This window comes from Salmo salar, chromosome 13 (genome assembly GCF_965601325.2).
Source record: "Salmo salar chromosome 13, fSalSal1, whole genome shotgun sequence".
NCBI classification, from domain to species: Eukaryota; Metazoa; Chordata; class Actinopteri; order Salmoniformes; family Salmonidae; genus Salmo; species Salmo salar.
Genome location: NC_138303.1, coordinates 31,076,500 through 31,100,952, shown reverse-complemented (window position 1 = coordinate 31,100,952; position 24,453 = coordinate 31,076,500). Strand labels below are relative to the sequence as shown.

General features: G+C 39.1%; 1 protein-coding gene across 3 annotated transcripts; it reads left to right on the top strand.

The window, feature by feature from the left end:
• The first annotated feature begins 832 nt into the window (after positions 1–832).
• On the top strand, positions 833–23,699 carry slc38a5b (solute carrier family 38 member 5b). Of its 3 annotated transcripts, none has more exons than XM_014135281.3 (16): positions 833–1,033; positions 8,515–8,673; positions 9,421–9,496; positions 9,622–9,737; positions 10,503–10,576; positions 10,973–11,065; positions 11,435–11,516; positions 12,386–12,468; positions 12,721–12,779; positions 13,840–13,968; positions 14,231–14,310; positions 16,143–16,243; positions 16,361–16,485; positions 17,434–17,578; positions 17,802–17,905; positions 18,120–23,699. In XM_014135281.3, the coding sequence occupies exons 2-16, from the start codon at positions 8,615–8,617 to the stop codon at positions 18,222–18,224; spliced, it is 1,431 nt and encodes a 476-aa protein (XP_013990756.1). In that variant the 5' UTR covers positions 833–1,033; positions 8,515–8,614; the 3' UTR covers positions 18,225–23,699. The 3 variants fall into 3 exon arrangements, with proteins under 3 accessions (XP_013990756.1, XP_013990757.1, XP_013990758.1); XM_014135282.3 differs by lacking the exon at positions 833–1,033 and adding an exon at positions 3,433–3,647; XM_014135283.3 differs by lacking the exon at positions 833–1,033 and having other exon boundaries at positions 9,431–9,496.
• Positions 23,700–24,453: the final 754 nt, after the last annotated feature.

Here is a 24,453-nt window from a genome sequence, read left to right as displayed (position 1 = left end):
TATAATAAATGTGTCAAAAAACGAATGTAGACATTAATAAATGTATTTCTATAGCTTCCAAAATCTTTTTTTAGAATGGAGGTCTGCCAATATGGTGCCCCTGTCAGTCATCCTGGATTTATACACATCATTGGGTGTGACCACAAATTATTTATATATATTTTTTCTTCTGATTGTTCAGAGTGTGCTACAGCACCCTCATCACCCCTAAACAGTTATAAACAGTGTATTTTTTTTCTTCAGCAAATCTCAGATGTTATAGGTCCTACATTTTATATACATTTTTTAATGCAGAGATTTCTAGTAACAAACACATTTACAAAAGTCACTATCCCTGATTCATCAGAATCAGAATGACAACCATGGGAGTACTTTCCTTTTCTGCCATCTGGTGTTTGGATGCAGCTTTGTCTTAACGACTCTATTGAGTTTAAAACGTTTGACTGCTTTCAGCAGTTCTGAGTTGAGCTTCATGTAGCCTTGGGGTTTACCTTTCCTTTCGACTGTATTTCATAAGGGGGCCTGATGTAACTCATACCACTGGGCCGGACTCTAAAGCAACCAGAGGTTGATCACCTCACCATATTTATTTCCAATGTTGCCAGTTTTTTTTGGAAAAGGGGGGCATGTAAGAATGAAGTATGCTGATAGGACAACAAGTCAATGGGTCTAGTGTATCTGAGTGTGCCTCTTCCAAATGTGATAGATTCCCAATGGAGCAATTGTTGCGAGAAAAGGCCCCTGACCGCCTGCTTTTGACAGCAGCAAAGTAGTGAGCATGTGTGACATCATAAGAAACTTGAGACCATCATTTTGAACAACCCTCCCTTTTAGTGCCTTTTCCTCTATATGTGCTCGCCCCCTAACCCTCTCCCTTACTCTTAGCAGACACTCTGCTCTTTCTTCTTGGCTATAAACTCAGGCCAATTACAATTGGGCAAAACAACACCGTGGCCAAGAAAACATCTCTTCTTCTCAGGACACAGTTCACTAACTCTCTGTCTTTGAAACTCTACGTTCTCTGCATTTGAAGGTAATAGAACATTCCTTTATTCTGCTCTATGTATTGCATTGCCACGTGGGGGTCATAGCAGGAACTTGACAAGAAGGGTAAAATACCATTGAAATTCCACTGGTGGACATCGGTAGGGATTGTTGTGAGGTAGCATTGTGGAATTTGTCATTGTCAGTGAGATAGCATTGTGAGGTAGCATTGTGTAATTTGTCATTGTCAGTGAGGTAGCATTGTGAGGTAGCATAGTGGAACTTGTCATTGTCAGTAGTACGACATGATTTGATTTCCACAACATTATTTGAATAATTCAGTTTTATGATTCAGTTTTTTCCTGAGCAGTGTCATGTATGTGGATATATATATATATATGAATTGTTGGAACACTGGTCTGAATAAGTCAATTCAGAAAGGTCAAAGACAGACACAGTGTGATAAGTAGTGAGCTCACAGGAGTAACTGCACCAACTGACAAACAGATTCAGTGGCCACTGTCTCCTTTGTGTGACTGACAATGTATTTAGGGAATTACGCAGAACAGCATGTTTTATAGTTAAGTGTAATGATTGATTAATATTTTTCTGGTCTGACTGTTTTTTAATGTGAATCAAACCCACCACTCATGGATCCTGAACTCATTCTTTGTCTGTAAATGCGAAAGTCTCGGACCGAAATGTCACAGTTTGTGTGGATCTGTAATAAACTCTATTTTTATAATTGAGTGTCTACTGGACTCTAGTGTCCAATGGAATGCCTTCTACTTCAGTTGTTAGCCAGCAGATCCAACCCACTTCCTTACAGCTGCACTGGGGTCTGACAGCATTCCTGTGTATAATAAGACAACACGGAGCCCGGGGCGAAGTATGGCTCGGAAAAGGTACTTTAATCAAGGGATGACAAATGTGTTGTACTCTGATTTTGTCCCATTATCCCAACTGTTACACCAAGAAGATTGAACATTTTGAAGTAAACTGCTGTTTTCGTCAGCTCCTTTGAACAACAAAGGAGCTGATTAGCTAACACAAACATTCCAAAATGGTTGCTTTGGCTTCTGCTACCGACCCTAGTGCAACTATAAGCAAGCGGGTTAACTGGCTACTTCAGTTGTTTGAGCAAGAAACCAATTTTTTCACTTTGTCTAATAAATGCAAGAATCAGTTGATCCTACCATTAGAGAACATAATTTATAGCTCTTCCTCAAATTATATTTACATAATCTGCATAGCAACCTCTTAATCAGCCAATAGAAAGCAAGACAAAAATGGAAGGTTATTGCGTAATATGTAATGTATACACCCCTCTATTGCACAGAAAAGATGGGGTCAGAAGGTGTTTTATGTGCTGTTCTCTGCTGTGCCTAATACTTTCCCTTTTTTTCTTCAGGCATATTTGTTTCTCTCACTCACTCAGCAACTAAGCATTGGAAACATATAAATAGCTGAATACTAGCTTCAGTAATACAGGGAAGTTGCAATGTCATTCCACCATTTCAAACTACCGTCACATGGTGGTACATATTTGTGGTTCTTCTGTGGGCCGAAAGCACGATTCAACAGGCTTTGGTTGATGGTTGATGGATCTCCCACTATTAACTTTTTCTTCCCATTACAGATTAAGCTGTGTTTTCTGATGGCAGTCAATAATCCATCATATAAGAAACCTAGCTTGTTTGGCTTTTTAGCTAAATATTAAAACAGACATTTTATCAGAAACACCGCTTTCATTTTAGACCTTTTTAACCTGAGATCATCCTTCTTCACTGAGAGAGGATTTCCTGGCTGTATTGGTTGCCGACCACTGTGGCTGGAAAAGCACTCAACTTCCTAAAACATCCAACATAAACATCAGAAAAGACTACATTTCAACGAAAGAGCATTGCAATGTAGATAATGTGTTTAGAAATAGATAATGTGTGTTTGTGTGCGTGCGTGTGTGTGCATGGGTCACCAGTGCATTTATGTGTGTGTTTGTTTGTAGTAGCGGTGATGGTTAGGTGTTGATTTTTTTGGGAAACATATTGTGTTGGTGTGAAGAGAGAACACAGTCGAAAGGCATTCTGGAGTTTGATTCCCAAGACGCAATGCAAGAATGTGCATGCCCGACCCTTTCTTGCCAGGGGCTCTTCATGTATTAGAATAAAGATTTTAGCTGAAGAGGGAGCAACTTAGCGAGGAGAAAAATCACACATGTAACGTAGCAATGTAGAAATGTGAAAAGGAAGAGAGACAGAGAAAGGAATGTTGGTGGAATGGGTGTGGGAACTGCAGACACCTACCCCCCCCCCCCCCCCCCCCCCCCCCACACACACACACACACACACACACACACACAGACTTTCAATATTTTGAGCATTAAAGATTTATGGAAAATAAATAGTTAAGTGGTATTACTAAATAAACTGTAACTGAAAACTCCCACTCTCCCTTTATCTCCTCTTCTCTATTGTTCTCTTTATCTCTTGCTACACTCACTCTTTCCGAAGGGCTTCAACTGGGTGCTGAGAAGGTTAAGTAAATAATATATAGACGGACTGACTGACTGACTCACTAGAGAGTGTGGATAGATTGTTACCTGAATCGGATCTTAGTACATTAGAGGGAGATACTTCACTGAAAAATGAACTGTTTTTAAAGGGGTAAGTTGTTCATAAAATCTGTATGGTAAAGGTTAAGAGCTACATTATCTGCATTAGCATAACCAGTTCTCTCAGGGGAGGTGTGTGTAAGGAGTTTTTGATTTATTAGGATCCCCATTAGCCGACGCCAATGGCGACAGCTAGTCTAAAGAACACGACCTCTTCTGGTCTAATGTCTATGAGTTCAGAATGAAAAATGTGTTGGGGGATTTAGTAGATTCATTAAAGACCAAGTGCAGTCAAAAACTAGATTTTCCTGTGTTTTATATATATTTCCACACTATGAGGTTGGAATAATACTGTGAAATTGTGAAAATTATGATAAAGCTCTTTAGTCTAAGAGCTGTTTGAAATCAGAGCTTTTTTGAAGTCTGAAATCTCAGCCTGTTTTTGTGGCATGTAGTTTTGGCCTGCTTACTTAATAGACCAATAAGAAAGAGAGTTCCAAACCTCTCTGCCATTAACAGCCAGTTTTCAGTTTACCCCTCCCCACTCCCAGACAGTCCTAGCAAAATTCTTTCTTGAGAAATTGCTCTTTGCGAAGAAGCTATTTTTGTTAATTTTTGACAATTTTGATTAAAACCAATTACATTAAGGTGCTTAATTGTTACCCAGAAATGATTTAACATTTAGATAAAAACAGATGCATTGGACCTTTAGAAAATAAGGGTGACATTCTGCGGCAGACATAAAATGTATGTTTGTGAGTTCTTTTTTCCATTGAACTGGTGTGATTTCACATATGGCTTTTCTAAATGTTGGTGTCCTTTCCATCAAGGTTTAGGCTCTGCAAATATATTCAACTTTTTTCTTAATCCTTATCTAAATGTAATAGCACAGTAATAGTTATATCAAGACCTTGACGTTCTTTTCTCACACATTTCCTCGCAATACATTATTTCCTGAATTATGGTTTGGCATCGCTGTCGATAGAACACATGAGACACAGGCTCCCACAAATCTCACTGGCCTTCAAACCGAGCTGCTACATGATATTTCTATTACAAACTGCATAACCAAACCAATCACAAATCTGTAGCAAGTATTTTATTTTGTGTGTAGTATGATATGTGCGGGATTACATTGTTGTATATGTTATATAGGTAACATTTATCACTTTACATTTGGCTGATGATGAAAGTTGTTGGGTATTATTGATATAGAAACTAGAGTTGCCCCATAGGACATCATTGGAGTACAATTTACCCATATCAAAGGGTAACACTTTATTTGGATAGTTCATTTGTAGATGCTCTACAGACTATCAGTAACATTTCAACTAACTAGCTACTAAACCTTATCCCTATCCCTAACCTTAACTCTTATCCTAACCTTAACCCTTACCTTAACCCTAGCCCTAGCCGTAACTCTAACCTTAACCCTTACCCTAACCCTTATTCTAATCCTAACCCTAACCGTAACCTTAACAGGTTTCTTATCAACAGTTGCTTATCAACAGATAGTTTGTTGATAGTATGACCATCTGTAGAGCATCTACAGATGGACTATCCGGACTATCCAAATAAAGTGTGATCTGAGTATGTGTCATCAGATGTCACATTCTGACAAATCATCCAATCATATCCAATAATCATGTGTCTCTCAGAAAAAGTCTAATACGTGTTAGGGAACCCGCTACCTGAGTCACGTTTGAAAAGCGCATGATGTGTCATGTGATGTCAGAGTGGTCGAACCTTATCAAACTCACAGTTGACATGATAGGTTACAAGGCTGAGGTCTCTAGCAACTGGTGGGGAGTTGCAGCGAGTAAAAACCTGGATTTACTCCAAACTGCATCTTTGGACCCAGTGAGCCACGTATCCATCCCAGGGTTTAAGAAAAACTTCTGGCGTGCATTTAAATGTGAATTCCAACATCCCGCATCACTTGTACTAGAAAACACATCTTTCCTCTAGAGGGTCATTGGGTTCAGCAGTGCAACACAGTTTCTTAAAGTTGCAAGAAGCAGTAATGTTTTCTATGGTAAAGGTCAAACAGAAAAGCTTACTTTCAAAAGCAGTAACTATGATATATGGCTGCTTTTATCCAAGATACTGTATGTTGGTTGTACTTTCATGCCATAATAAAATAGACAAAAATGTTGTGTGGGGGTAACAAAGAACATTAGTCATGAGTTAAGCATAGGCCTACACGTTGAAAGTTCAGACATACTTGGATATTTTCTTTGGCTAGTCAGACCATGTTTTTGAATGAAAATACTATTGTCTGTAATACAGCACACTGAGAACAAAAGTAGCCTAGCTATAAGATAACAAAATACAGCATTGCCTTGTCAGTGGGCAAACACAACTGACAAGGCTTGATAAAGGGACACATGCCTTATCCTGTTGTACTCAGTGCCTTCAGAAAGTATTCACACCCCTTTAAGTTTTTCCACATTTTGTTGTGTTACAATTAGGGATTAAAATTTATTCAATTTACATTTTTTTGTCAACGATCCACACAAAATTATATTTTACTTTTTTTTTTAATGGAAAATAAAACACAAATATATTTTGATTAGATAAGTATTCATCCCCCTAAGTCAATACATGTTAGAATCCCCTTTGACAGCGATTACAGCTGTGAGTCTTTCTGGGTAAGTCTCTTAGAGCTTTGCCAATTTGGATGGTCTAATATTTGCCCATAATTTTTTAAAGAATTCTTCAAGCTCTATCAAGTTGGTTGTTGATCATTGCTAGACAGTCATTTTCAAGTCCTGCCATAGATTTTCAGGCTGATTTAAATCAAAACTGTAACTAGGCCACTCATGTATATTTGGCATTGCATTTTAGGTTAATGTCCTGCTCAAAGGTGGATTTGACTCCCAGTGTTTGTTGGAAAGCAGACTGAACCAGGTTTTCCTCTAGGACTTTGCCTCTATTCTTTTTCTTTTTGTCCAAAAAAACTCCCTATTCCTTGCCGATGGCAAGCATGCCCATAACATAATGCACCATGCTTGAAAATATGAAGAGTGGTACTCAGTGATGTGTTGTGTTTGCCCCAAACATAATGCTTTGTATTCAGACAAAAAGTACATTTCTTTGTCACATTCTTAGCAGTTTTACTTTAGTTCCTTATTGCAAATAGGATGCATGTTTTGGATATTTATATTCTGTACCGGCTTCCTTCTTTTCACTCTGTCATTTAGGTTAGTATTGTGGAGTAACTGCAGTGTTGTTGATCCATCCTCAGTTTTTTCTTATTACAGCTATTTAACTCTGTAACTGGTTTAAAATCACCAATGGTCTCATGGTGAAATCCCTGAGCTGTTTCCTTCCTCTCTGACAACCGAGTTAGGAAGGACGCCTGTATCTTTGTAGTGACTGGGTGTATTGATACACCATCCAAAGTGTAATTTATATCTTCACCATGCTCAAAGGGATATTCAATGTCTGCTTTTTTTTTTAACGCATCTACCAATAGTTGCTCTTCTTTGCGAGGCATTGGAAAACCTCACTGGTCTTTGCTGTTGAATCTGTGCTTGAAATGTACTGCTCGACTAAGTGACCTTACAGATAATTGTATGTGTGGGGTAAAGAGATGGGTTAGTCATTAAAAAATAATGTTAAACACAATTATTGCACACAGAGTTAGTCCATGCAACTTATTATTTGACTTGTTAAGCACATTTTTACTCCTGAAGTTATTTAGGCTTGCAATAACAAAGGGGTTGAATACTTATTGACTCAAGACATTTCAGCTTTTCATTTTTTATTAATTTGTAACAAAACAAAAAAATTAAAAACATAATTCCACGTTGACATTATGGGGTGTATAGATGAGTGACACAACATCTACATTTAAGCCATTTGAAATGTAGGCTGTAACACAACAAAATGTGGATAAAGTCAAGGGGTGTGAATACTTTCTTAAGGCACTGTAATTCTTGTGTCAATGTATCAGAAGGCGTTATGTAAGCAGCCTCATATAACTCTATTTGTTCAGCAAATTGTGACATTTCTTGTTTGCCAGTTTCGTCTGTAATGACGTCAAATCCCAGCTGGCACATCAGTTGGCATAGGGCTGGTAGGTATCTTACACTTTAGTAACACTGCAGTGTAGATGTACAAGAGTGAAATCCTTAACCAATACCAGGGATCCCTTAAATAGAGATTCCTACCTCAATGGCACTCACCTGGATAAATAAAATATTGATAAATAACAGAGTTAACAAAGTTTGTGTTCACAACAAAGTCTGTGATGGCAACACAGTGCTTCCAGGTTTAGTTTATATCAGATTTACATCCCTTTTCTGGGAAACGTGAGTTGATTGAAACAAAAAAAGAACTGGCCCTAACAGTCTGTACTTCATTTTGTAATGGAGGAAAGTGTTACATCAATTTTGAGTTGTATGCAGAAGGACTTCAAGGTAGATCTGCCAAGTAAACCAAACCCTACTGAAAGAGTAATGGTAACAGCCCACTTTTCCAAATCCTGTTGTGTCAGAAACATTGAGCAAGGTGATTTGATTTCACCTGTTTACAGTATGGTTGTCCTCATTCAAATGCTATTGACAGGACTTATATTGGAAGGAATTCTATTGGAAGGAATTCAAAAGTAGCCAGGAGTCTCATTACTGGCAATGCAACCTGAGCCGTCAAATGAAATGACACATGCAGGGAGAGAGTGGTGCTATGGATTTCTCTGGTGGGAAGCAGACATGTGGTCCCATAGTGAAAGACAACTTGACAACTCCCACAGTTACCCTAGAGTCTAGGCTTCACTTTGCAACGTGCAAATTTCCCAAACCATTTTCAATGTATGTCAAACCTGACTGTTTACATTTTTCAATCTATCATCTGGAATGACATCCAAAAGATAAGTTGTTCATTTAGCTAAGGTGCATCTTTTTCTCTTTTTTCAGATTGGAACTTTAGCCTCCTTGTGAATCCTTCAATGTTTTCCTCCAGTCAGTGAAGAACCATAAGTCACACCCAGCCCTCTTTGTATCAGCAAAAAACAATATGGAACTCCAAAAACTATCAAATGGTCACCACCATGGCTTCGTCCCTTTGGAAAATGGGTATGTGTCCTCTTTGACTGCACATATTGCTACCTGGCATGCATGATATTATCATTCTGCCAGTTGTGTGCATGATAGTATTTTGATTTCAAAAAGGCCGCCAAGATTCCACAAATTCCAAGGATATTTGTGTTTGTTTTCTGACAGACAAGACTATTACCACCCTATATTTGTCACTGTTTGTGTAGATGAATTGTCTACAGTCTAGTTTGACATGGTCTTGTGGTGGTTGTCAACTAATGCAAATTCAACAACAAAAAACATTTCACCATGACATTGGATTTAGGTTAAAAGTTGGGAGAAAAAAAGACGACATTTTCCACGTTGATTCAACATCATCACATTGATTTATTTTATTGAAATAACGTGGAAACAATGTTCATTCAACTAGTTTTTTGCCCTGTTTTTTTTTAGCATAGAAATGTATTGTTATGTTTGTTCGGCTATTTTGAGCAGATTAAACAAGTTAAATGAAATCCACTGTCATTATGGTTTTGCAGAAAATGTATCATATTTCTGTTGAAAACCTGGAAAAATACCAGTGAAAACATGCTTTTTGTAAACACTAGTTTACCTCAGATGCATTTTAAACATTTAAATGGATACAGTACTCTTTCATGGACAGCATTTTCAAGCACACAATGGATTATAATTTATACTTTGCTTGGCTGAAGTTGGACATTGAGGAAATTGAGTGTTGTTTAACCGTATAGTTTTTATATTTCCTTGGTTTGATTGACTTCATAGTATCCCGCAGGCGGAAGAGGAAGAGGAGATGTTACCACATAAGAGTGATGGGACCAAGAAGCCCCAGTTTACAGATGTGAGTATGAAGAACTATGGCAACAGCTTTGGAGCTGGCAGTCATCCTTTTTATGCTGAGATGTCATGAAATGGCATCATGAGGAGTTATAACAACGGACATTCATGTCTTTGTGTCCTTGGCAGTTTGAGGGGAAAACCTCTTTCGGAATGTCCGTCTTTAACCTCAGTAATGCCATAATGGGGAGTGGAATTCTAGGACTGTCGTATGCCATGTCAAACACAGGCGTCATTCTCTTTATGTAAGTACAGCAACACATTATGTCCCTATGTGATTCCTTGATGTGACAACAGACAAATTAGTACACACACCCCCAACAAGTTAAATATTACACAGCTCTTGGCAAGACAACATTTTTGGGGGAAGGATTATTTGTCTTGTTTTTTGTTGTTGTCAAAAGGTCACAGATCCTCCCAATATGGTTTGATACACACTGTTACTGCACAACACATAGCAACAATGTTACCAAAACACTACAGTGGAATCCTGACAAAAATGATATGAAAAAGTAGTCAATCTAATGTTTAACATTTACGGTTCTCAAATGGTTAAAAGAACAGTGGCGAAGAGTGGTGTGTGTTGGTGTGTCCATATGTCATTTATATGGTGAGATTTGAGACACATTGGACTCCTAAATCAGATTTCAGGAGTTAAATATAGCAAAGAGTTGGCTAATGAATCGTAGCTTGGGTGTGAGTGAGCACACCACAGATATGGCTCCCCAGCATTCTTTGCACTTTGGGTTGCTCACATTCACGTCAGGTCCAGTCAGAAGTCAAGAATTGTTTAAATGTTTATGAATAAATAATTTGTGCATTGTGCCAATCAATTTGCTGTCACAGGAGGGCAGTCTATTCTTGTAGAGTTTACTTTGTTTGTTTGATGCATCTGTGAAGCGGTGGGCTGACCATGGGATTCATTATTTTAACATTGGCTGAATCCACATGAAATTAATTATGTTGTTTACCTTTCCAAAATCTCTAAGTCAGTTGTTTGTGCTCTGCAGAATCCTATTGACATGTATCGCCTGTCTGTCCAGCTACTCGGTTCACCTCCTGCTTAAGAGTGCTGGAGTTGTGGGTGAGTATGTGTTACTAAGGATCACCCTTAGGAATCAAAGACAAATTGAAAGCTGAATCACAAAGTTTATCATAACAAGGTGAGAAAAGTGAACTGACTTTTCTGTCAACAAACTTTCCCTCTGCATTTGGACCATTGAGAAACCTGTGATTTTACCCCTCCACAAATGCCTGACAGAAATGACAGCTTTTTTTTTTATAGACAAACCTAAAGTAGGGATCCACCATATGAACCAAGCTGTCTGTAAATTGGTAGTTGTTGGTTCGCTGGTGTCACATATACAAAAATGTATGCACTCACTGTTACTTTAGATAAAAGTGTCTTCTAATGTCATGGCATATAGATCCTGTCCCATGTCTACTCTTTAACAGACTAATGTCTTGTTTGTCTGTTCAGGTATTCGTGCGTATGAACAGCTGGGCTTCCGGGCTTTTGGACACCCAGGAAAAATAGCAGCGGGTGTCATTATAACCTTTCACAACATTGGTGGTAAGTACCTAGGAGGAGGAATTGGGTCATTGAGTTTGATTGAATAGGACCCTCTGTCCATAAAAGTGCAAAAACATTTTGCCCCTCTAATACAGTAATATATTCACCCACTGGCACTAACACATAGTATCTGTTTTGAAGAGAACCACATGGGTAAATATAAATGCACTCATGGCTTCACTGCACTCATGGATTTCATGGCTCATAAAAGTTTTAGTGGTTCATGACAGAAAGTTTTCCTCCAATGTTTGTGTGATATTGCTAAGCCTTTTTAGGCAGACTAAAATACAGGTAAAATGGGCAGGGTGTGTCTGTGTTTCTTATGATAATAGAAGTTAACAACTCTGAAATATGTTTAACCCCCTCCAGCAATGTCCAGTTACCTCTTCATTGTGAAGTATGAGTTACCTCTGGTCATTCAAGCCTTTCTGGGCTTGTCATCAAACACTGGGTAAGTGGAGCAGCACCTTTCCACACCTTTCAGTGTAGCAAACTAACATGAGGACTATTGTCTTCGGCACACTTACTGATGTATGTTTAAGGCCAGGAGTTTTTCTTGACAACGTTACTTGTCCACGAAAACACTGCTCCTGTGTGGCGCAGCGGTCTAAGGCACTGCATCTGAGTGCTTGAGGCGTCACTACAGACACCCTGGTTCGATTCCAGGCTGTATCACAACCAGCCATGATTGGGAGTCCCATAGGGCGGCACACAATTGGCCCAGCGTCGTCCGGGTTTGGCCGGTGTAGGCCGTCATTGTAATTAAACATTTGTTCTTAACTGACTTGCCTAGTTAAATAAATAAAATTAGTAAAAAATATTTAGGGGGTGTAACATGCAACAAGCTAGCTGTTAAAATCCCCATAAGCCCAGATCACTCTTTCCTGATTGATCCCTCTCTGGAACCAATCAGATCTAAACTCCTATAGTTAGGACTGGACTTTCACCCCCATCCAATCTTTATTATCTGTCCATTGTACCATCCTCATTCCTCTTCACTGCCAACCCAAACTAGTCAACCCTCCCAATACTTGGTGCTAAAACCCAGGATTGGCTAATGCATTATATATGGACCCAGCAAAATATGCCGCACCTTACGATCCCTATGCCTACCCCCAGGTCTCCAGTGCTTACCCCCAGGTCCCTAAACTGTGTTAGCCATCCCACCAGAACCACAAGCCATTTTTACCTAACATTGCATCAATTGCCCCTAAACAATATGTTTCCTAGTATAGTCTACATTGCATGCCATAATGAACCTAGAAGTAATTCACTTTTGTGTCTGGCTATGTTTTGGTTTTTGCTTATGTTTTAAATTAGAGATTGGTTCCTGAATGGGAATTACCTCATCATCATCGTCAGTGTATGCGTCATCCTCCCACTTGCCCTGATGAGACAACTGGGTATGTGACTGACCTCATAATGACCTTTGACTTTTCCTCATGGCTGCTAATGACCTCACTGGCTGTCAATCTTTCAGTCAGCACCTCTTTATTCATAAAACCAAGCATTTGAATGACTATAGACTCTGCTCTGTTAAGGATATATTTTAGGCCAGGAGCAGACGTGTTCTGGAAACCAAACATTGTCAGCTGGGATGTGGGATGGTTGTTGTTGTTTTTGTTGTAGTAACAATCCTTGGTTGCATCTTGCAGGGTATTTGGGTTACACCAGTGGCTTCTCCCTCACCTGCATGGTCTTTTTCCTTTCCTCGGTGAGTGACTATCTGATGACATCTGATGATGGATGTCTATACTGTATTATATTACAATATATATTATACAAGCAATCATACATTTCAATATTATATTCTGATGTGGCATATGCTTTTCACCTCCTGATGATTGGACTTCCATTGTCCATGCTCTGTTTTTAGTGATTATTTACCATTGTTAATGTGTTAAATGTGTTAACAGCTTAGGGCATGAGTCATGACTAAAGACTGTGGTACTGATGTGCCCTCGACAATTTATGAGGAGATATTTATATCTTGTGCCACTCTACCTCACATGACATTTCATGTTAGCTCCTGTTTTGTATACTCACAGCCAGCCAGGCCTTGTTGTACAATGGTGAAATTAGCTAAGAACATGGATACGTTAACTTTCTGAAATGGGTTATTGTCTGATTATGTTGACATACAAAGAAAAGGGGATGGGGCAACATCATAAATTAACCACATTTGGCCAAATTATTATTTTAATATTGTAATATGTTAAAACTATAGTTAAAATGTTTGAAACTGTTCAATGTTGCTTGAATACTTGAGCACAATCCTAGATTACACTACTGTGCATGGTGTTGATACAATTCTGGGCATTGCTTTTAAAATGCCTTACTGCAGAAAGGTACATTGTTATCGTGACAAATTCTATCGTTGACCTTGATCAATTAGCAAAAGCAGAATGATGAATGAGGCTTTGGACAGGAATTCACAAGTTAACTAGAGATATGTCTAGGGCTCCCGAGTGGCGCAGCGATCTAAGGCACTGCATCTTAGTGCTGAAGGCGTCACTACAGACCCTGGTTCGATTCCAGGCTGTATCACAAACGGCCGTGATTGGGAGTCCCATAGGGCGGCACACATTGTAAATAAGGATTTTTTCTTAACTGACTTGCCTAGGTAAATAAAGGTTATAAAAAATAAATAAAAATGTGATCATGGTTGTCAGCTATAGAGGATTGATATGTTTCTGCTGACATCTCACCACTCTCTCTCTCCTCTCTACCTCTCGCTTCTCTCTCTCTCTCTCTTTCTCTCTCTCTCGCTCAAGGTCATATACAAGAAATTCAACATCCCCTGCCCCCTGGTGCCAAATGGCAGCAATCACACAACAATTATCAACACCACTATGGAAGAGGAGGGACAGTGTGAAGGCAAAATGTTCACCATTAACCAGGAGGTTAAAATATATGTTTTAGTGTTTATTCCACATCACCTGTGCTCTTACTGTGCTTCAATACAACCACATAAAGTTAGGAGCTATTTGCAGTTGGAGCACATGTCATTCAATATGCTAATGACTTTGTGCATCCATGCACATATCATGTTACAGCCAGTGCAACTGGTTGTCCATGTGTATTGAAGCAGAGCGTCTTGTGAGTTTACTCAAACACTCCTTGTGCAATGCTGCTAATTTAACTTATCCTTTATATGGTTTCCAGACGGCGTATACCATCCCCATCTTGGCGTTCGCCTTTGTTTGTCACCCCGAGGTGCTTCCCATTTACACTGAACTCAAAAAGTAAGTTCACAAAACAATATGAACCCCCAATTTGTTCCCTTCACACATCACCATGTTGATATGACAACCTTTACCATTCTTTACCGATACTAATTTGCAGTACAACACATACAGTTGAAGTCGGAAGTTTACATACACTTAGATTGGAGTCATTAAAACTCGTTTTTCAACCACTCCACAAATTTCTTGTTAACAAACTATAGTTTTAGCAAGTCGGTTAGGACATCTACTTTGTGCATGACACAAGTAATTTTCCCAACAATTGTTTACAGACAGATTATTTGACTTATAATTCACTGTATCACAATTCCAGTGAGGCAGAAACTTGCATACACTATGTTGACTGTGCCTTTAAACAGCTTGGAAAATTCCAGAAAATAATGTCATGGCTTTAGAAGCTTCTGATAGGCTAATTGACATAATTCGAGTCAATTGGAGGTGTACCTGTGGATGTATTTCAACGCCTACCTTCAAACTCAGTGCCTCTTTGCTTGACATCATGGGAAAATCAAAAGAAATCAGCCATGACCTCAGAAGAAAAATGGTAGACCTCCACAAGTCTGGTTCATCCTTGGGAGCAATTTCCAAATGCCTGAAGGTACAACGTTCATCTGTACAAACAATAGTACGGAAGTATAAACACTATGGGACCACGCAGCCATCATACCGCTCAGGAAGGAGATGCATTCTGTCTCCTAGAGATGAACATACGTTGGTGCGAAAAGTGCAGATCAATCCCAGAACAACAGCAAAGGACCTTGTGAAGATGCTGGAGGAAACCGGTACAAAAGTATCTATATCCACAGTAAAACACGTCCTATATCGACATAACCTGAAAGGCCGCTCAGCAAGGAAGAAGCCACTGCTCCAAAACCGCCATAAAAAAAGCCAGACTACGGTTTGCAACTGCACATGGGGACAAAGATCGTACTTTTTGGAGAAATGTCCTCTTGGAGGAAAAAGGGGGAGGCGTGCAAGTCGAAGAACACCATCCCAACCCGTGAAGCACGGGGGTGGAAGCATCATGTAGTGGGGGGTGCTTTGCTGCAGGAGGGACTGGTGCACTTCACAAAATAGATGGTCTCATGAGAAAGGAAAATGATGTGGATATATTGAAGCAACGTCTCAAGACATCAGTCAGGAAGTTAAAGCTTTGTCGCAAATGGGTCTTCCAAATGGACAATGACCCCAAGCATACTTCCAAAGTTGTGGCAAAATGGCTTAAGGACAACAAAGTTAAGGTATTGGAGTGGCCATCACAAAGCCCTGACCTCAATCCCATAGAAAATGTGTAGGCAGAACTGAAAAAGTGTGTGCAAGCAAGGAGGCCTACAAACCTGACTCAGTTACACCAGCTCTGTCAGGAGGAATGGGCCAAAATTCACCCAACTTATTGTGGGAAGCTTGTTGAAGGCTACCCGAAACGTTTGACCCAAGTTAAACAATTTAAAGGCAAAGCTACCAAATACTAATTGAGTGTATGTAAACTTCTGACCCACTGGGAATGTGATGAAAGAAATAAAAGCTGAAATAAATAATTCACACTACTATTATTCTGACATTTCACATTCTTATAATAAGTGGTGATCCTAACTGACCTAAGACAGGGTATTTTTACTAGGATTAAATGTTAGGAATTGTGAAACATTTAAACTCAGTTTATTTGGCTAAGGTGTATGTAAACTTCCGACTTCAACTGTACACATGTACCTACACCTGTTGGCTTTTGATTAAGTCAAGGGACATTTTTAATATAATAAATGTAACATTAGTAGTGTAATCCCTCTACCTCATTAATAGACAAAAAAAACCTGCTTTCTTTTCCACCAAAGCGCAACCAAGAGGCGCATGCAGGGTATTGCCAATGTGTCCATCATGGGCATGTTCGTCATGTACCTCCTCACTGCCATCTTTGGTTACCTCACCTTCTACGGTAAGACCAGGGCTTCAAGACAGCTTTAGTCGTATTCACGCTACAGAAAAAAATATGGATTTCAGAATTTCAAAAGATACTCAGTTTGTGTCTGTGTGCATATATATATTTATGTAGTGAACACGGAATCTGAGCTCCTGCACACCTACAGCAAAGTGGACCCTCTGGACACCCTGATCCTGTGTGTGCGTGTGGCCGTGCTGGTGGCAGTCACCCTTACTGTCCCCGTGGTCCTCTTTCCTGTAAGAGCCTCCTCTCATTAGCTCTAATTACGTACTCTAATTCAGTGGTTCCTGAACTGGGAACCACCCTGGGGGTTCTGCGCTAAGATCTCCTTTTTTTCTAAATAAATATTGCTAGCAACAACAGATGAAACAAATTTGGCTAATGGGTCTGTGAAACAAGTTTAGAGGGTGCAATACAATACAATACACTGCAATAATATTAATCTACAATATAGGCTACCCTTAGATGCACAATGGGGCCTGGGAGGCTCACAGGGATCCACAGTACTCCATCAATGATCCAGTTTTCAACTCAAGTTTCTTGTATTTCGTAAAATTGTCATTTTGAACATAAATGCACTGTAGTTTAAGCTTTAAAACTGCAAAATTGTCTCTCTGCCCCATGGGACAATATGTGTAGAATTGCAGGAAATGACCTTGAAAACTCCTCCGTTTTCTCTCCGATGCGAAGAGGGGTGCCTTTAAAATGTTATTTCCCAGGGCCCGAGGTTGGTTATTTTTATCGCACTCTAAAGTCGGAGTTGTGTTCTGATTTTAAGAGGGTCCCTGATGAATTTGCTATCACAAAAGAGGTCCCCGGCCCCAAAAAGTTTGGGAACCCCTGCTATTATTACTGTATTTCTAAGGACGCTTCCAATGGTTTGCATTTTAAATATTGTTTGCATTTCAAAACCAACATAGCCTAGATACTGTATATATCAATTTCTCTCTAAATGTTAAGCTACTGTGTCATGCTTAGAATAACTGATGCTAGCTTGTACAGTACATCCTATACTCTCTGTTTAACCCAGAGTTGGTATTGGTAGGAAAGTGTATGGAATGTAATTTCATCAATTGGGTCTTTAGTTTAGTTTGATTGACTTTAAACATACCTCATAACTGACACTCGACAGCCATGTTGCAAGTTTCACTGTAGATACTCCCCTGAGTCCTCTTTCTCTCCAGATTCGCAGAGCCATTCTCCAGCTCCTGTTCCCAGAGAAACCCTTCCATTGGGCACGCCACATCACCATCGCCCTGTGTCTCCTCTTCGTGGTCAACGTTCTTGTAATCATTGTGCCCAATATCCGAGACATCTTTGGCATCATTGGTGAGACTCTGGAAAAAAAGCACTCATATGCTCATGAGTATAGGCTACAACAGTTCTTGCCATCCAGCCTTAGATGCTTTTTCTCTACATACTCACCAATCAACCTGACATGCCATGTCTCATCATCACCCTTAACACTACAGGAAGGACAGTTTACAATACATATGCCTCATACAAGAGTACCTACCAGTGGACTAACTCATTGTCTCATTTGGCTGTCCAGGGGCCACCACTGCACCTAGTCTGATCTTCATCCTCCCAGGATTATTCTACCTCCGCATTGTTCCCACCGAACAAGAACCAATGAAGTCAAGACCAAAGATCACGGTAGGTTTTCACATGACATTCATTTTCCTGCCATTGTCTAGACATGTTTGTTAAAACTCTCCACACAATCCTCAGGTTTTCGGAGTGTTTGGGTGGTATCACAATGGGTTCTGGAAAGAACTTCCGAAACCCCGGTTTGTGTCAGGATTTTTCTTTTTTAAATGTTCATGACTGTAAGGTGAATTCCAACAACTCTTTCTCTGGCTGGTTTCAGGCTGCCTGTTTTACAGCCATGGGCTTCATCTTCATGTCTATGAGCCTGACGTTCATCATCATCGACTGGACGACCGGAGAGAAACGAGCTGGAGGTGGCCATTAGAGCACATCCGTTGACGTAGGGGTCCAAACGCCACACAGCAGCATGCCCTGTCGCCGTGCCACTTCTTGATCACGTCTGGATTGTGAGAAAGATCAAACACGGTCGAAAGGCTGGACCCACATCATCATGAGTCTTACCCATACCTGCGTCATGGTAAGACCGCTTACCCACCAATTCACATCAAAAGGACATGTACTCTTCCATGGAGGCTAGTCTTTGAGGAATCCAGTGATGTCACTTTCTTTGTGGAAGTTCTAGTCAGAGATGTCACCCAGGCAGTGTCAGAGGTGCTGATGAGGGTGTTGCCCATGGAAACCCCTAAACCACTACTTGCTGCGTGCGTCAAAATCCATTAAGCTAGTACCTCGAATGAAGAGCATCTGGTGTAAAACAAAAGTGACAGAGATAGAAGAAGATGGGAGGGGTTCATTTTCTCTATGCAAAGAGACTGGATCTCTTGAACTGTCGGGCTTCCCTCGCGACCCAACTGCCAAACAATTCACCCCACTGTTGTTTCTTGATCAAATATCAACAGTGGTTTAATCAACCAGCTTTAAGGAGAAGAGAAGAAAATGTTATTCTAAAATGGATTTACTTTTATGTCATTACACTATGCGTAGATTTGTTTATTGAAGGTAATTTCAGCTAAATTTCTTGAGGTACCGTAATTGACTGGTAGTGTACAGTTTTTCTCAGAAGCTGCAGACCATTTAAAAACAAAATGAGCCATGAATGATAAATCAATCACTTTTCAGCATGGTCTAACTATTTATATTTGACCATGTTGCTTGATGCCAAGTAATGTATTTACTCACCTTCTCCAGTTATCAAATCAAAGTTTATTGTTCACGTACACAGTTTTGCAGATGTTATCACAGGTTCAGTGAAATGCTTATGCTTCTAGCTCCAACTACGCAGCAATATCTAGCAGTACAATAACCAGAGGTGTGTGCCCTCTCAGATTTGTCCTGTTTAAAAATGTTTATTTTATTTTTAATTTTTTTTAATACTACCAGCCACTTAGCGATTTTATTATCTTAGCTAGACCATATAGGTTCCCCATGTCCTAAACTTATAACTAGCTAGTTAGATTAGCTAGCTTGTCTAAATAGCTTAACTGGTATGCCTGCTGGCAAGGTTGGTAGACTTAAAAAAAGCAAGCAATAACTCATTGTACTGAATAAGACTCACATTCCTTTCAATCTTTTACCCAGATATGCAGAGAAGCATATTTAGTTTCTTAAAAAAACAGCTCAAGAGGTATGCTTAGATATGCAGAAAAACATACACATTTTCCCCCACACAGAATTAAGCATAAACATTATGGTTGTAGATTGCAGGAAAAAAAGCTGTTTCAGCTGTTTAAAAAATGCTAAACATATCATAACGAGTAACATCAGAACGAGCAATGTCAGAGTCCGGAATATAAATAAATATACAGTGCCAGTCAAAAGTTTGGACACACCTCATTCAAGGTATTTTTTTTATTTATTTTTTTACAATTTTCTACATTGTAGAATAATAGTGAAGACATCAAAACTATGAAATAACACATATGGAATCATGTAGTAACCAAAAAAGTGTTAAACAAATCAAAATATATTTTAGATTTTAGAATCTTCAAAGCAGCCTTGGTGACAGCTTTGCACACTCTTGGCATAATCTCAACCAGCTTCACCTGGAAAGTTTTTTCAACAGTCTTGAAGGAGTTCCCACATATGCTGAGCACTGGATGGCTGCTTTTTCTTCACTCTGCGGTCCAACTCATCCCAAACCATCTCAATTGGGTTGAGGTTGGGTGATTGTGGAGGCCAGGTCATCTGATGCTCCATTCCATCACTCTCCTTCTTGGTCAAATATCCCTTACACAGCCTGGAGGTGTGTTTGGTCATTGTCCTGTTGAAAAACAGATGATAGTCCCACTAAGCACAAACCAGGTGGGATGGCGTATCACTGCAGAATGTTGTGGTAGCCATGCTGGTTAAGTGTGCCTTGAATTGTAAATAAATCACTGACAGTGTCACCAGCAATGCACCCACACCATCACACCTCCTCCTCCATGCTTCACGGTGGGAACCATCTACTCTGCGTCTCACAAAGACACGGCAGTTTGAACCGAAAATCTCACATTTGGATTCAACAGACCAAAGGACATATTTCCACCTGTCTAATGTCCATTTCTTGTGTTTCTTGGCCCAACCTAGTCTCTTCTTATTATTGATGTCCTTTAGTAGTGGTTTCTTTGCAGCAATTCGACCATGAAGCCCCGATTCTCATAATCTCATCTGAACAGTTGATGTTGAGATGTGTCTGTTACTTGAACTCTGTGAAGGATTTATTTGGGTTGCAATTTCTGAGGCTGGTAACTCTAATGAACTTATCCTCTACAGCAGAGGTAACTCTGGGTCTTCCTTTCCTGTGGCGGTCCTCATGAGAGCCAGTTTCATCAGAGTGCTTGATGGTTTTTGCACTTCAAGAAACTTTCAAAGTTCTTGAAATTTTCCACATTGACTGACCTTCATGTCTTAAGTAATGATAGACTGTAATTTCTCTTTGCTTATTTGAGCTGTTCTTGCTATAATATGGACTTTGTCTTTTAACAAATAGGGCTATCTTCTGTATACCACCCCTACCTTGTCACAACACAACTGATTGGCTCAAAAGCATTAAGAAGGAAAGAAATTCCACAAATTAACTTTTAACAAGGCACACCTGTTAATTGAAATGCATTCCAGTTGACTACCTCATGAATCTGGTTGAGAGAATGCCACGAGTGTGCAAAGCTGTCATCAAGGCAAAGGGTGGCTACTTTGAAGAATCTAAAATCTAAAATATATTTTGATTTGTTTAACACTTTTTTGGTTACTACATGATTCCATATGTGTTATTTCATAGTTTTTATGTCTTCGCTATTACAATGTAGAAAATAGTAAAAATAAAGAAAAACCCTGGAATGAGTAGGTGTGTCTGAACTTTTGACTGGTACTGTATATGTATGTAAATTGTGTGTAAAGACAGTATGGATAGTATATGAATAGAAAAAGTGTGTACAGCAGTAGCTATATATGATGAGCCATGACTAGAATACAGTATATACATATAAATTGTACATACATATACATATAAAGTGGGTAAACAGTATTTAAACATTATTAAAATGACCAGTGTTCAATGACTCTGTTTATATAGGGCAGCAGTCTTTAAGGTGCAGGAGCTCTGTATCTCTATAAGAATCCTTCTGCAGAATCAGTGTCTTCAATTTATTGCAAGTTTGGCTTTTAAATATGCTGGACAGTATGGTTTCAATTCGGTATCCATTTTCACCACAATATTCTGAACTATTAAATCACACATTTCTAAACACATCAAGAGATCAAAACAACTGGGAAATGAACCCAAAATACCTTGAACAATATAATTATCATATTTTCTTCATTTGTGACATTTTTTATGCTGGTGCTATTGAAATAGGTGGGTTGTTCCCACGAAAAGAGTGCCTTTTGCATCCCTTTGATATTTTAAGTTGAAATTATGCACCAATATTGAATTTTAAAAGCATGTTATATTACATGAAGTGCTTTTTAATATAGACCACATGGAGTGCCCTTTAATATAGACCACATGGAGTGCCCTTTAATATAGACCACATGGAGTGCCCTTTAATATAGACCACATGGAGTGCCCTTTAATATAGACCACATGAAGTGCTTTTTAATATAGACCACATGGAGTGCCCTTTAATATAGACCACATGAAGTGCTTTTTAATATAGACCACATGGAGTGCCCTTTAATATAGACCACATGAAGTGCTTTTTAATATAGACCACATGGAGTGCCCTTTAATATAGACCACATGAAGTGCTTTTTAATATAGACCACATGGAGTGCCCTTTAATATAGACCACATGGAGTGCCCTTTAATATAGACCACATGGAGTGCCCTTTAATATAGACCACATGGAGTGCCCTTTAATATAGACCACATGGAGAATTCAATAAATAAAAACAAAATTATATGAATTAAGACTTTATGCACTTCTAGGAAGACTTTAACCCACTTAACCTCAACATTTCTCCAACTTTTCACCATCATTGTAAAGCCCTAGTTATTTTGTTGCTTTGACAAAGTCATGTCTGAAGACTTTCACTTATTTAATGTGATTAGTGATTCATTTATGTCTGTCCCTCATTTTAATGTCAAACCTGTTACGTGAACAGAACTCTCGTTTAAATATGTTAAAACTATTCCTTTTTAAATATTTTTTCCAAAAGAAACATTGTACATCTAATAGTCAAATCATAGTGTAAAAGCAGGTGAGCTGGTTCTACTCTTTTTGGTCATTTTGTGGTGGAAAACTGAGCGGATCGAGCATAACAAGTCAACCCTGTTACCCATAGATAGACAGACATTCAATTGCCACTTCCTGTTGCACACAACAAGCTTCCATTCCCCCTGTCACGAGGGGATTTATGGCTGATTTAAGATGAAATCGTCTACCCTGTTACGGTCAACCCTGTTACTTTATTTGGCTCTTACTATAGTCTTTAAAAACCTCTTGAGATGGGAAAATGTGTTTCTTATGAAGTTGAACGTGCTCTTTATGACAAAACTCAAACGTTTTTTTGGACAAAGTTACACTTCTCAAAAGGCTGCTAATTAGTGGAACGACCCAGGTAGTCTGCAATAGTTTCTATGTATACTTGACATCCAACAAATCAATAAGGCAAAAATGAAGAAGCAAGTTCCATAAAAACTGAAGGATGGCATTCAGGTGTGTCTTATTTGACAAATACAGTACACCCAGCACACCGAGAACATTCCCAGGACATTAGCTAACATTCCCATTAATTTCTAGTTCGGGTTTTATATAACATTAGGATGATAACATCCCCCCCCAAAAAATTACATTTTCTTTTATGAAATACCCTTGAAATGTTCTCCTAACATTCACTAAAATGTTGTGCACAACATCTGTAGCAACCACCACAAAACATTCTCCTTAGGTTCTAATTAGGTTTCCAGGTAGTTCAATAACAAAATGTGTTCTTGCATCATCAGGGGAATGTTTTATACAAATATATAATCATGAGCACAACTGGATAGTTTAAGTGTCATTAGAACTTTCAGGGCAAACTAATGAATGTTTTGGGAATGTTCACAGAACCAATTTTGGTTTGCTGGGCAGTCTGTCCAGATAGTCAGTCATGCAATGCAGCATGTTGGAGTCCCTGATTGCAATGATTTGTATAATGGAGACTTAGGTAAAACTATTTAATAAAGTCAAATATTGGGAAGCAAGAGGATCTCAGAGCCCATTTGGGAAGCTGAATTAATGTTTAGGAAGGACAAGGCTGAGTTTCTTGAAGAAACTGTAAGCACATTTTGTGGTATAAAGGTAAGCACATTTTGTGTTTGACATGGCACTATTGTCTATGATATTCTATTTTCAATAAATATGAATGGTTTTCAGTATTTATCGAGAAATGTCTTTACTGTGATCTGCATGTTCTGTCTTTTATTTTTCACAACATTCACAAAATAACTAAAAGGTACACTGTATTTAAAGGGATGGCTTAAGACAAATGTACGGAAAACCCTATTGAATGAAAACTCCATGAGAAAATCTGTTGTCCAGCAAGTGGGAGGGTTTTCATCGGATGAATTAAATGTATTCAGAGAGCGCAAGGTAACACTTACAGAGAGCGTTACACAACTGAATAAGTCTGAACACCAAATACTGAGAAGTGCGTAGGAAAGTCGTGCATAGGAAAGGCATAATTTTCATACGTATGAATCGGCCACAATATGACTACTTTCACAAACCAGCCCCATATTTCAGAATTTCCACAAGAAGTGTTCCACAAAAATCAGGAAGGCTGGAGTTCCTCTAAGATTTCACACATATGGCCAATTCCATTAACTACAATGCCTTCAGAAGGAATTCACACCCCTTGACCTTTTCCACATTTTGTTGTGTTACTGTCACGTCCTGACCAGTAAAGGGGTTATTTGTCATTGTAGTTTGGTCAGGGCGTGGCAGGGGGTGTTTGTTTTGTGTGTTTCGGTGTTTTTGGTTTAGGTTCTATGTTTTCTATTTCTATGTTTAAATCTAGTTTTCTATTTCTATGTTGGATTTTTGGTAGGACCTCCAATTAAAGACAGCTGGTTGTCATTGTCTCTAATTGGAGGCCATATTTAGTTGAGGTTTGTTTCACTTGTGTTTTGT

Bases quoted from the DNA above. Each gene is read 5' to 3' on its own strand.
- slc38a5b (XM_014135281.3), top strand. From the start codon at position 8,615: ATGGAACTCCAAAAACTATCAAATGGTCACCACCATGGCTTCGTCCCT. The intron at 17,579-17,801 runs GTGAGACTCTGG...TTGGCTGTCCAG, and splicing joins AGACATCTTTGGCATCATTG to GGGCCACCACTGCACCTAGT. The intron at 17,906-18,119 runs GTAGGTTTTCAC...GGCTGGTTTCAG, and splicing joins AGTCAAGACCAAAGATCACG to GCTGCCTGTTTTACAGCCAT.